The following is a 13693-nucleotide window of genomic DNA, read 5'->3' on the forward strand; positions in this document are numbered from 1 at the left end:
GACAAGTTGTGTTTCTACCAAACAGTTCCAGTTTGGTTTCATCAGACCATAGGACATTCTCCCAAAACTCCTCTGCATCATCCAAATGCTCTCTAGCAAACTTCAGACGGGCCCGGACATGTACAGGCTTAAGCAGTGGGACACGTCTGGCACTGCAGGATCTGAGTCCATGGTGGCGTAGTGTGTTACTTATGGTAGGCCTTGTTACATTGGTCCCAGCTCTCTGCAGTTCATTCACTAGGTCCCCCCGTGTGGTTCTGGGATTTTTGCTCACCGTTCTTGTGATCATTCTGACCCCACCGGGTGGGATTTTGCGTGGAGCACCAGATCGAGGGAGATTATCAGTGGTCTTGTATGTCTTCCATTTTCTAATTATTGCTCCCACAGTTGATTTCTTCACTCCAAGCTGGTTGGCTATTGCAGATTCAGTCTTCCCAGCCTGGTGCAGGGCTACAATTTTGTTTCTGGTGTCCTTTGACAGCTCTTTGGTCTTCACCATAGTGGAGTTTGGAGTCAGACTGTTTGAGGGTGTGCACAGGTGTCTTTTTATACTGATAACAAGTTTAAACAGGTGCCATTACTACAGGTAATGAGTGGAGGAAAGAGGAGACTCTTAAAGAAGAAGTTACAGGTCTGTGAGAGCCAGAAATCTTGATTGCTTGTTTCTGACCAAATACTTATTTTCCACCATAATATGCAAATAAAATGAAAAAAAAAAAAACAGACAATGTGATTTTCTGGATTTTTTTTTCTCAGTTTGTCTCCCATAGTTGAGGTCTACCTATGATGTAAATTACAGACGCCTCTCATCTTTTTAAGTGGTGGAACTTGCACTATTGCTGACTGACTAAATACTTTTTTGCCCCACTGTATATGCTGTTCTCAACATATCAGACATCTTTTTGGTATGGAGCGGACTCACCTCCTGACCCGCTCCATAAACACAGCTCGCAACATGTTACAAACATATTAAAGTGGTATTCCCATCTCCAAGACCCTATCCCAATATGTAGTACGTGTGATAATAATATTAGCAAATACCTCCAATTTGACATGTAGTATAGTTCTTATGATTCGCCATGTCGTATACCGCATGTGTAGGGTATTGCAGTAGCTTAGATATCCATGGTTACGACCAACCACTGCAGTAACTATCACTATACGAGTGATCGTAACCATGGATACCTAAGCTACTGCAATGTCCTGCATGTGGGGTAACCAACACTGCCAATCAGAAGAACTACACCACATTTCTTATTGGAGGTATTTGATAATAGTATACCTATTACATATTGCGATAGGACCTTGGAGATGTGAGAACCCAAGTTTTTACCATATACTCTTCACAGCTTTACCAAGTACTGATAGAGCATCTGATATAGGATTTCCAGTCAAAATGGCATTGTAGCATTAAAGGTATTCTACACTAAACTGATTATACAGCCATTTAGGGGCCCATAAAATAAAAATCAAACCTGTGGTGTAGTTTTAAATTGCTTAAATTTTTTGATGAAGTATTTTATTTCATATGCAACTGAGCGAGCTTCAACGTACTCTTGGGGCGGCCGAGGGCGGCTCAGTGAACCATTCTGCCCACCTTTTGTTGGTTGGCGGTGTACAATTGACCAGAGTGAATTGAATATGGAGCCTGCACACCAACACTGCAGGAACCCACTTGTATAGTGTTAGTGGCTGCTGCACGCTACAGTGATACATTGTAACAATGGACTGCTACAAACAGGAGAAAGGAATGAGGGCGCACCCACATGGACACTGTGTGCGATTTGCTGGGCTATTGCGGTGTCAGAGCGCATGCTTACTGATTAAATTCAGGCAGTGATGCCAAGCACACAATGGGAGGTGTGTGGCATGGAAACTGAAGGGGCAGAAGGGTGCACTGAGCCCTTTACCACCCAAGGGGGGCATCTAGGATCCTCGATTTGAAAAACAAACAAAAGGCTTTCGGAAGTGAAAGGGTAGAGTTTTACGGGGGCCAAGCCCCCTCATTTATACAGTTTTGGGGCGACAGGCACACTGTAAAGCAAATGTTACAGCAGCAGTAAATGTGCAAGAGACCACCCGTTATATTGTTACCCTGAGCTGCTGAAGATCCAACACTCAGGCTTCTCTAAACCTAGAAATATATGGCCAGGCTTGCATTTTAGTTGGAGAACACCCTATAGGTTACAAAAAAAAAAAAAAATAATTATAATTAGGGCAGAGAGTGTTCACTTACTTTTTTAGGTCTGTTTCTTTCTGCTTCCGTTCTTTGTCTCGGACATAGGCCGTCGGATCAAATCGAGGGGGTCGGATGGCTAAGAGGAAACGGTTATACAGAAGTGAAGATTGGAAAAATGACTTTGTACAGTAAAAGGCTCTGTTCACATCTGGTTTGTAGGCACGTCAGAGGTATATGAGAGAGTAATACGCAACATATCCCCATAATGTGCTCAGGGGCCACTAGTGTATGGGGAAAAAGTTGTACTTGGCAAGGTTTTTTTTTTGCTGTGTGGTCTACCAGGTTTTATTATACTATGGGGCATAGTAAAATGACATATTACACATTACCACAAGTTTGTACACCGTGTAGTGAACAGAAGCTGAGCTGCAGTACCTGAGAATGACCACTACACAGTGTATGGCGCTGTGCTGTTCTCATGGCGGCTAAAGGACCTTGCTCACAGCTGATCGCGGGGGCCCGTTAGTGATCTGATATTGACCTATCCGACAGCCACGTTCAGTATTTTACATTAGTATTTGTAAGGCCAAAACCAGGAGTGGGTGATAAATACAGAAGTGGTGATATGTTTCTAATATACCCTCTTGGGTTACTGGCTGTTTTCATCAGTGGTTTGCACCTGTGCTGCCCCAGCCTTTATCAATGGAGGTCTGCTGCATCCTGCTAGTGCATTAGTCAGGGTTTGGTGAGTCTACCTTTCAAATGTGTTTTTTTTTTTTTTTTTGGGAATTTTTTCCTTATGTGCACTGTTCTAATATACTTTTCCTCTGATTGCAGGATGAAAATCGGGAGTGGAACAAAGACGCATGTAAAATACTGACCAAATACAGACTGTGTGAATGTGGACTAAGGAAAGGTCCTCAAAATTGTAGTCCTGAAAATCAGCTTTTACATCTCTCCTGCTCCAAAGATAAAACATAAAAGGAAACTTTTCTAGCCTGCAATTAATTTACACCTAAATTTTTTTTTCAAAAACTCACCAAGACGTCCCTTTTGATAAAGTCATTCCCATTTTCATAGATGGATACTGTCGTACAGGGATTGTAAATACAAGCTCTTTTACAATTTACTGCCAATGGATATTTGTGGCCCTTTAGGAGATATTAACACTTTTCTTTTGTTTACAGCTCATTGCCAAAGAGACCGACCACCGCTGCTGTCTAGCTTGTAAGCACTGCGTGAAAGCTGGCTGAGATTAGGAGGTAACAGTGCGCTACAGAGATCCTGGTCAGCTGCAAAACAGTGCTTACAAGCTCAGCAGAAAAGCACTTGTAAGCACTGAGCATGTTCTGCTACTTAGCAGCAGTGGTCAATCTCCAAGTCAACGAGCTGTAAGCAAATTAAAAGTATTAATCTCAATCACCGCTGAAAATATTACTAAGTAGCAAAATAGCAAAAATACTTTTATCTACAAGATTGAGCTGACAACTCTACAGATGGGCAGATCGATCCACGGGATTCCAGTCCATCGGTCAGGTCAGTAGTCACTGGTCAGTAGGTCCATGAATCTCTTTCCTCCTGGAATCCCCTGCGAGGATTTTAATCCACCAGCCTGATGCATAGATTGTGCTGCGCCAGATAATCAAAGCCACATCGGGAATCCCAGGACGCAAGAGATATTCGAGCCTCCCATCCAGGAGCTACTGACCTGGCCGATAGGCAGGATCCCCGCACATCTTACCACCCATCTCTAGACAATACCCACTTCTGAAGATGGGAATAACGCTTTAAGTTGCTCCATGACAGTGTACCAAGTTCCGTTTTTTTTTTTTTTTCTGCAAGAAAAAGTTTTAGTATTTAGTCAGTAACTGTAGCAGTCACAGGACCCAGTGTTCATCCACAAGGCGCCCATTGTTTTGCAATAAGGGCTCCCTTATGTACAAGTCTCTTGTTTTTCAGTCATTAAATGCAGGACATGACATTGCAGCTCAAAAAAAAAAAAAATGAATGTAAAGCATGAACGGGACAGAAAACAAAGCAGCCATTATGGCCTTTTTATTGGACCAATCATGATTGTCCCTTCATCCGTCTAGCACAGGGCAGACAGACATCCACCTGGCCGCTACGGCCTTTATGAACATTATATGGTTCCCTGCAATAGATGAGATATACACATACTATTCTGAAAGAGTGGGAGCTACAGAAGCAGTGGGGAATTTCATCTGCTCCTATAGAAATCAATAGAAAGGTGAACTATTTTGCACTTTGCTGCCAAGTTTTTTATGTTCCTGAAAGCAACGGAGAAGACAGAGTGTGGGCACATCTACAAAAGGTGATGATAGGGCAAAAGATGCCACTTACCCACAGGGGACGGAGACAGTCTTGGCTGCCTAGTGAGACTCCTTCCCTCTCGGGAGCCAAATCCACTTCTGTCCCGTGATGTGGACCGGTCTCTCCTTGTAGCAGATTCTCCCCTGGATGAGCTTCGATGAATGGGCCCCCGACCAGCAGAGCTGGAGCGACTCTGGGGGGACGGGGCTGTAGGTGTCACACGTCTGCAAAAAAGGGATTGAATGACAAAGAACCATTTATTAAAATAAATAAAAGGGCATTGTATAATTAAACTACACATCTGCATCCAACTCACCCTCTTTTATACATAGCCAGCTCTGTGCTTAGACTTTTTACTTTCAGGCGAAGGGTCCGTTCCATGGCTCGCAATTCCTCCAGCTGAATTAAAACAAATCAGATGAAGTGGGAAATAGATTCTTAAACAGAATCCGTCACTAGGATCAACCCTCCTCAGCCGTCTATGTGGACATGTAGGTCATAGGAAGCTGAATAAAATGATACCTTGATATCTGCGATATGATAGCTTATTCCAGAGAAATCCACATTTTACTTATTCTGTAAATGAGCTGTTAAGATCTATGGGCCGGACCTAGATCTCCCCCCGGAGTGCATCTTAAATGACAGGTGCAGTTACCATTGAGACATGTAGATCAGGAGAGTAGACCGATAGTCATTACACATCCTCTTTCACTTACAATAAGTTCTGGAGACAGATTCTCAGGGAGATCTTCAGATAATTATATTAGTATATGTATGCATTACGGGGAACCAGTCATTAGGTTCATGCCGCCCTAACCACAAGCAACATGAAGCAGAGCCTGGCTGGGGCGATTGCCGGTAGTTATGATTTACTCCGGCTCTGAATCTAATGACAAGTACACTTTAAGTAACTACTCTACAATCACCCAAAAAAAAAAAAAAAAAAAACTCACTGCTGCCGATACGGTTGTAAAAATGGTGATTGCGGGTCACCGATGGGTTGGCATGACAACCAGAGGTCTCCTGCAGACCTCTATGGTTGTCACTGCCGGGGATTGCTATGAGCGCTGCCCGGTGGTCAGCACTCATAGCAAGTCTGCTACATACAGGCAATCTGATCATCGCCTGTATGTAGCAGAGCCGATCAGACAAGTGCAGCTTCTATTAAAGCATGCAAAAAGTTTAAAAAAAATAAATTAATATAAAAAAAAGTTCAAATCACAACCCATTCAAATCGCCCCATTCAAAATAATAATAAAAAAAAAAACCAAAAAAAAAAAAACCACACAACATATTTGGTATCGCAGCATTTAAAAGCGCCAGATCAATATAAAAATAGCCCGATCGCTAAACTGCGTGATAAGAAAAAAAAAAAGGGATTTTTGCGTACTCACCGTAAAATCCTTTTCTCCGAGCCAATCATTGGGGGACACAGAGACAGTGGGGGACACAGAGACAGTGGGTGTCATTGGGGGACACAGACAGTGGGTGTTATGCTGCTGGCCACTAGGAGGACACCAAGTAAACCAGAAAAAAAAGTTAGCTCCTCCCCTGCAGTATACACCCTCTCGCTGGCTGAGATTTCTCCATTTTAGTGAAAAAGCAGTAGGAGCATAAACAGTCAATAACCATAATTATGTCAAAACCTAAGAATGCTACAGTGAGCCAATAGGCTAAACAGGGTGGGTGCTGTGTCCCCCGATGATTGGCTCGGAGAAAAGGATTTTACAGTGAGTACACAAAAATCCCTATTTCTCCTACGCCTTATTGGGGGACACAGACAGTAGGACGTCCTAAAGCAGTCCCTGGGTGGGGAGCATACATCTGCTAATACCCCATGTACCACTGAGTCAACACTGAGGTACTGCTGACTGCAGGCTGCGTCTGCCGAGAGCTGCATCCGCAGAGGCCTGAGAAAGAAATTGGTAATGTCTTGTAAAAGTATGCAGACTGGACCAAGTCGCAGCCTTGCAGACCTGTTCTGACGACGCCTGGTGCCGAATGGCCCACGAGGCGCCCACTGAGTGGGTAGAGTGCGCCTTAATCCCTGCTGGGACAGGCACGCTCCGGACACGGTACGATTCCTGAATCGCCAAGCGAATCCACCTGGATAGCGTTGCTTTTGAAGCGGCTAGACCCTTCCTCTGCCCCTCTGGAAGCATGAACAGGGCATCTGACTTGCGGAAGGGAGCCGTCCGCGAGATGTACCGTCTCAGAGCCCTAACCACATCCAAGGTGTGGAGAGCCTTTTCAATGCGATGGACTGACGCCGGACAAAAGGAAGGCAAAACAATTTCCTTGTTGAGATGGAAAGAGGAGACGACCTTGGGCAGGAAGGACGGGGACGTCCTGAGAACTTCCTTGTCCTGATGAAAATTCAGGAACAGAGAACGGCAGGACAGGGCTGCCAATTCCGAAAAACTCGTCTGATTGACGTAATTGCCACTAGAAAGATCACCTTCCAGGAGAGGACGGTCAGTGACACGTCTTGCAGCGGTTCGAACATGCTCGGCGCGACTAGGATCACTGGTACTCCCTCCGCTCTGATCTTCTTGAAGACCCTCGGAAACAAGGGAAGAGGAGGGAAAATGTACGGGAGCCGGAATCGGTGCCATGGCAGAACTAGGGTGTCCGCTCTGATGGCGCATGAATCACGCAATCGGGCAATGAACCGAGGAACCTTGTTGTTTAGTCTTGAGGCCATGAGATCCACATCCGAAGTCACCCAACGATGACAATCTGCTGAAAGACTTCCGGATGAAGAGACCACTCTCCCGAGGCAATGCCTTGGTGACTGAGAAAATCTGCTGCCCAATTTTCTACGGCCGGGATGTGGATTGCTGAGATGGGCGAATGGTTGGTCTCGGCCCAATGGAGGATGTGACTCACTTCATGCATGGCCATCCTGCTCCGGGTACCTCCCTGGCGGTTGATATACGCTACAGCCGTGGCGTTGTCGGATTGGATACGGATGGGGTGACCTGCGAGGAGATGGTGGAAACTCCGCAGAGCTAATCTGATCGCTCGTATCTCCAAAATGTTGATGGGGAGACGTGACACACGGGTTGATCAACGACCCTGTGCTGTGTGGTGACGAAAGACCGCACCCCAGCCGAGAAGACTAGCGTCAGTGGTTACTACCAACCATCTTACTGGGAGAAAAGACCTCCCTTGATTCAGGGAGGACCTCAGTGTCCACCACCTGAGGGCTTGTCTGACCCGCAGGGACAGAAGGATCTGACGGTCCAGGGAGAATGGGTTCTTGTCTCAAGCTAACAGCAACCCATGTTGTAAGGGACGGAGATGGAACTCCTTCCATCACAGCCTTCTTTCCGAGAACTCTCACGAAACGAATGGAGAAACTGGACGGGAAAGAGTCTGCGCTGCCTGTTGTAAGGCTTGGGTCTTTTCTGGAGGGAGAAAGACCAACCTGCGGGAAGTGTCCAAGATCATTCCTAAAAAGGAAAACTGCTGAGCCGGTTTTAGGAAAGCCCTTTCGAAGTTTATCTTCCACCCCAGGCGAGAAAGTGTATTTACTGTTATATCCACGGGTTCCTCGCAGGCTGGAAGAGACGGACCTTTGATGAGCAGGTCGTCCAGATACGGTAACACCACTACTCCCCGAGAATGGACATGACAGCCGCCATGACCTTGGTAAAGACCCAGGGGGCGGTGGGGAGTCCGAAGGGCAAGGCAACGAACTGAACTGCAAAACACAGGAACTGCTGGTGGGACGGGCAGATCGGAATGTGAAGGTAAGCGTCCTTGATGTCGATGGATGCTAGGAACTCTTTGTCCATGGAAGCGACAACTGATCGGAGAGATTTCATTCAGAATCGCCGTACCTTGACAAGCTGATTAAACAGTTTGAGATCCAGAATGGGACGCATCGCCCAGTCCTTTGGAACCACAAAAAGGTTTGAATAAAATCCCCTGAACCCTTCGTGATGAGGGACTGGGATGATGACTCTGTCCCTTTGCAGCACCTGAACAGCCCGAAGGAAGGCTGTTGTCTTTTTCTAAGGGGGGGGGGGGGGGAGGAGGAGGAGGAGGAGGAGGAGAGAAAGAAAGAGAAAAAGATTCTATCTTGTATCCGGAGGACACCAGCTCCCTGACCCACTTGTCGTGGACGACCGCTAGCCAGGTGTGGCTGAAGGAAAGTAGGTGACTGCCTACTTTGTCAGTGTCTGCTGGATACCGCAACAAGTCATTAGGTAGATCTATGAGATCTGGCTCCGCTAGATCCAGAAGCCCTAGGCCTGGGTTTCCAAGAGCGGTTAGGTCTGTATGAGACCTGGGAGCCTCTGTCTCCACGTGGGGACCAACTTGATCCAGAAGAGAAGGTAGAGGAGGACCAACCGGAATTGTTGCGAAGAGATGAAAACGCGTAGGCTGTTGGTTGCGAAACGGACAAACAGCCTTTTGTTGAGGAAGGAATTTACTTTTCCCCCCAGTAGTATCAGAAATGAGCTGGTCCAGTTTCTCTCCAAAAAGACGACCCGTTTGAAAGGGGAAATCAACGATCTTTTAGATGTGGCATCCGTCCACCAGTCGCGGAGCCATAGAGCTTCTTCTAATGGAGATCGCATTTGTTTGAGCAGCGCAATTGGCGGCATCAAAAGAAGCCTCCACTACAAAGTCCGCTGCGTGAATTATCTGCCTGGCGACAGTGGATGCCTCCGGAGGATGATTGGTGCCCTGGAAGGAAGTAATCAAGACTTCTGCCCAAGCGGCCATTGCCTTAGTGACCCAAATTGTTGCGAAAGATGGAAAAAGCACTGCTCCTAAAGCTTCAAAAACTGAACGGGCAAGTTAGTCAAATTTGACGACCGGAGGGGTTTCTGACTGAGGAACCCTCAGAAACGGATCGGAGCGTTTTAGAAGCAAGACACGACACAGGAGGGTCCACCGGAGGGGACTGTAACCAATCCTTCATTAGGTCTGGATCAAAAGGGTATTTAGCCTGAGTAGACTTTGCCCTGTGAACCGCTTATGCGGACGATCCCTATGTTTCTGGACAATTTCCTTAAACTCCGGATGGCTGGTAAATAACCTGCGCACACACTTGTTTTTCTTAAATGAGATAGGGTGTGCTGGAGCGGGGATATTTTCCGTATCCAACTTCAGAATCCTGTTGACTGATTCTATTAAAGAATCAAGCGACTTGATCAATTGGGGGATTCTGAGGAGCTGACATGTCAGATTCGAATTCAGAGTCGTGCTCGCTGTGAACCGAGGGAGAGGGGGAGAGGGACAGGAGTCGCTGATGCAGAGGCACAAACGGGTCTAGAGGATGCGTCATGGGTCCGCTTTCTAGAGACCCGACCATCCCTTGAACGAGTACAACCCTTGCTGGTGGACGGTTCCCGGCCGACGCCAGAGCCCTCCTTGGGTGATAACGACGCTTTCTGACTTAAAGAGTCCTCCCGTAGGGAGAATATAAACTGGGTAAGAGACTCCACCGACCGTGACAGGGACGCGGCCCACTCAGGGGTACTAAACGCAGGAGGCCCGTCAGAAGCGGCGGAGTGGCGTTTGAGCGCAGGCCAGGTCGCAGACCGTGCATAACGGATTAGTTTTACCGGTACACACGGTAAAAAACGCTGTGTGCTTCTTAGCAGCCCGTTTAGCCTCCTTAGATTGAGACATAGCGCTCCTGAAAGGGTTAACGGCAGAGTCTGTCTGCAGCTGCAGGGAATGTGCCGGGAAGGGGTTAAGCTTTAATCTGAGGGCAGATGCAGCTTACCCATGGTCCTGTGCTGTGTCCCCCGGGAAGAATAGCAGTGGCCCTGTGGTGTCACCCGGTATCCGGCAGAGTGCCCCCTCACAGCTCGTGTCCAGAGCAGGCTGAGGTAAAAAGACATGGCCCCCCGAGGTTAGAATTGCGCATCTCGTAAGAAATGAGAGGCGCCAAAAGGAGGGGGGTGGCGACGTTAGCGCGGGCGGCGCTATTCAAATTGAGGCCTAGTAGGCCGGAAAAGCCGGGGACTAAATTTTTGGCCTACCCTCGGTAGGCGCCGGGGAGGGGGCGGCGCCATTCAAACTGCAGAAAAGCCGGGGACTAAATTTTTGGCCTACTCGAGCGGGGGGGGCGCCGCTGAAAGGGGGAGGGAAATCAACTATCTTTTAACGTTAAGTCAGCGCTTCTTCCGGGGGGGGGGGGGGGGGGGGCAGGACCCGACCCCATACCGCCACTCCAGTGCTCGGCAGGCCGCGCTGTTCGGGGCCATCCATGCAGGTCTTCTCATCCTCCTGGGCTGATGTAGCAGAACTGGAGGAGTTCTTAAAGGGGTATGCTCAATCGATTCTCCCTATGGCAGGGAGATGGAGAGCTATGGGTCTGATTCAGGGCATTCGGAAGTGCTGTTCCAGTCGTCTCCATTTCACGCCATGCGCCTGCCCTTAAATCCGTGGATTACTGGGGCCGTAAGGATCATCGCCATCATAGTCAGAGGAATCAGCCCTAATCGTCGCAGGAAAGTGTACGGGGAGGTATACTCCGCGTGCTTGCCTGTTGTTGGTTCGGGGGAGAGCGTAGAAAGGAACCGTCGCCCCCTTCACTCCGTTAATTAAAAAAATAAAAATTTACAGAAAAAAAAAAAAATCAAAAATAAAATAAAAACGGTGGGGTCTGAAACCAGACCCAAGTGCCTCCTATAGACACTAGAGAAATCTCAGCCAGAGAGAGGGTGTATACTGCAGGGGAGGAGCTCTCTTTTTTTTCTGGTTTACTTAGTGTCCTCCTAGTGGCCAGCAGCATAACACCCACTGTCTGTGTCCCCCAATGAGAAGTAGGAGAAATTAAAAATGCCGCAATTACTTTTTTTGGTGGCCGCAACATTGCATTAAAATGCAATAACAGGCGTTCAAAGATCGTATCTGCACCAAAATGGTATCAATAAAAATGTTAGCTCAGCATGCAAAAAAATAAGCCCTCACCCAACCCGAGATCATGAAAAATGGAGACGATACGGGTATCGGTAAATGGCGCAATTTTTTTTTTTTTTTTTTTTTTCACAACTTAAATTAAAAAGTACCTAGACATGTCTGGTGTCTATGAACTCGTAATGACCTGGACAATCATAATGGCAGGCAGTTTTAGAATTTAGTGAACATGGCGGGGAAAAAAAAAAAAAAAAGTTAAGGAGGGTGTTGTGTCCCCCCAATGAAGGATCCAGTATTTTACAGTGAGTACCAAATAAAAACAAAAAAAAAAAAAAAAAAGATTTTGGGTACGCACCGTAAAATCTGTTTCTCGGAGCCTTGATTGGGGGGACACAGGAAACCATGGGTGTATGCTGCTGCCACTAGGAGGTCGAGACTATGCAAAAAAAAAAAAAAAGTTAGCTCCTCCCCAGCAGTATATACCCACCAACTGGCAGAAGGCTACTGAGTTAAGCTCCCGTCTCACATAGCGAGATCGCTGTTGCGTCACCGATTTGTGACGCTCCCGTATCACATAGCGAGATCGCTGTTGCGTCACCGGGTTTTTTTTGTGATGCAACAGCGATCTCACCTGCGATCTCCCTACGTGTGACACATAGCGGCGATCGGGCCCCTGCTGCGATGTCGCTGATCGTGCTCGAATGTCCTGGGCCGTTTTTTTTTTTTAATATATAATCGCTGGTGTCCTGCTGGCCAGCATGCATCACTGTGTTTGACAAGGACAACGACGAACGACCTCAATACTACAGGTCTGAGAGAGGGTCTCAACGACCGTCGTATCGTTCTGTATCGTTGCTGTGTCGCTGGTGAGATCTGACTGTTTAACATCTCACCAGCGACCTCGTAGTGACGCACCAGCGATCCCTACTAGGTCGCATCGTTGTCGGGATCGCTGGTGCGTCGCCAATTGTGACGGTATCCTTAGTGAGAAAGCAGTAGGAGAAGCAGAGAACATAACACAAATTTTACAGATAACAGAAAACAAGGGCAAGCGCTGTGTCCCCAAATGAAGGCTCCGACAAACAGATTTTATGGTGAGCACCCAAAATCTTGTTTTCTCTCTCACTTCATTGGGGGACACAGGAAACAATGGGACATCCCAAAGCAATCCCAAGAGTGGGAAGAAGTATCATATCCTCAAAGTCAAGCTCAGGTCACTGCAGGTTCATTCTACCAAGGGTTGCATCTGATGAAGCATGAGTGTGAACATTGTAGAACTTGGCAATGTATGAATGGAATCCCATGTAGCATAGCAGCTTTGCAGAGCTGCGAGGCCTACACTTGATGGCGAACTGCTCAAGAGGCCCTCACCGAATACGTGGAGCGTGCCGTGATCCCCCGTGTGCGTGCTTTACATCCGAGACGGTAAGCTTCCAGAACAGCGGAAAGGATTCATCAAGCAATGTTAGACCTGGACACAGGGAGACCTTATCGTAGACCCTCTGGGATGATGAACAGAAAGTCTGAGTGCCAGAAAGGCTCAGTCCTGAACAGGTAAGCACGTAGGGCTCTCACAAGGTCCAGTTTGTTAGAGACCACTCTCTGTGAGAGTCAGACGGACAAAAGGATATAAGTACGATGTCCCTGAAAACGGGAAACCACCTTAGGATGGAACCGGACGCAAGACCCCCTTGTCCAGGTGAGAAACCAGGTAAGGAGAGCCACAGGAAAGCGCCGCTAGTTCTGGAACCCGACTATTGAGAAGACAGACCAGGAAGACGACCTTCCAGGAGAGTAACATGAAAAGCTCAAACGGAGACTCTTGTAGGACCTCGAGCACTAGAACAATATCACAGGAGGGTCGGTAGGGGGTAAACGGAGTGAGCGACTCCTTGATGAATGTCTTAAGCTGTCGGCGACAGCCAGATTCCCTTGAAAAATTAGAAAGGGCAGAAACTTGTCTCCTAATAGAAGCAAGGGACCGTCCAAAATTCAGACCCGACTGTAGAAAGCACAAAATGGATTTTTTTTTTCATTTCACAATCAGAGCCACCCGATGAGTCTCACACCAACTAAATAAAGCCTTCTATGTACAATGGTACACGTGAAAGGATGAAGGCTTCCTTGCTTTGGTCCTGGTATGCACGACCTGATCTGAGGACCCAGCCAACTTCAAGACTGCGGCTTTAATAGGTTAAATTGAGCGGTCGAGAAACTGGTGCAAGTTGCAACAGAAAGTTCGGGAGATCCGCAAGTCTCCACGGCGTATCCACCAGAAGGTTGGTCAACTCTGCCCCC

The 13693-nt window shown here is 47.4% G+C and overlaps 1 protein-coding gene across 1 annotated transcript in view; it reads right to left on the reverse strand.

Moving 5' to 3' along the window:
- The window catches only part of CCDC61 (coiled-coil domain containing 61), a 38296-nt gene that overhangs the window by 5726 nt on the left and 18877 nt on the right, over positions 1–13693 (reverse strand). The window contains 3 exon segments of the mRNA XM_073549353.1: positions 2237–2315; positions 4541–4734; positions 4827–4909. Of these exon segments, the coding sequence (XP_073405454.1) occupies positions 2237–2315; positions 4541–4734; positions 4827–4909 (356 nt within the window).

The sequence above is a fragment of the Dendrobates tinctorius genome, unplaced genomic scaffold (genome assembly GCF_039654945.1).
Source record: "Dendrobates tinctorius isolate UK_male_01 unplaced genomic scaffold, ASM3965494v1 ptg000158l, whole genome shotgun sequence".
NCBI lineage: Eukaryota > Metazoa > Chordata > Amphibia > Anura > Dendrobatidae > Dendrobates > Dendrobates tinctorius.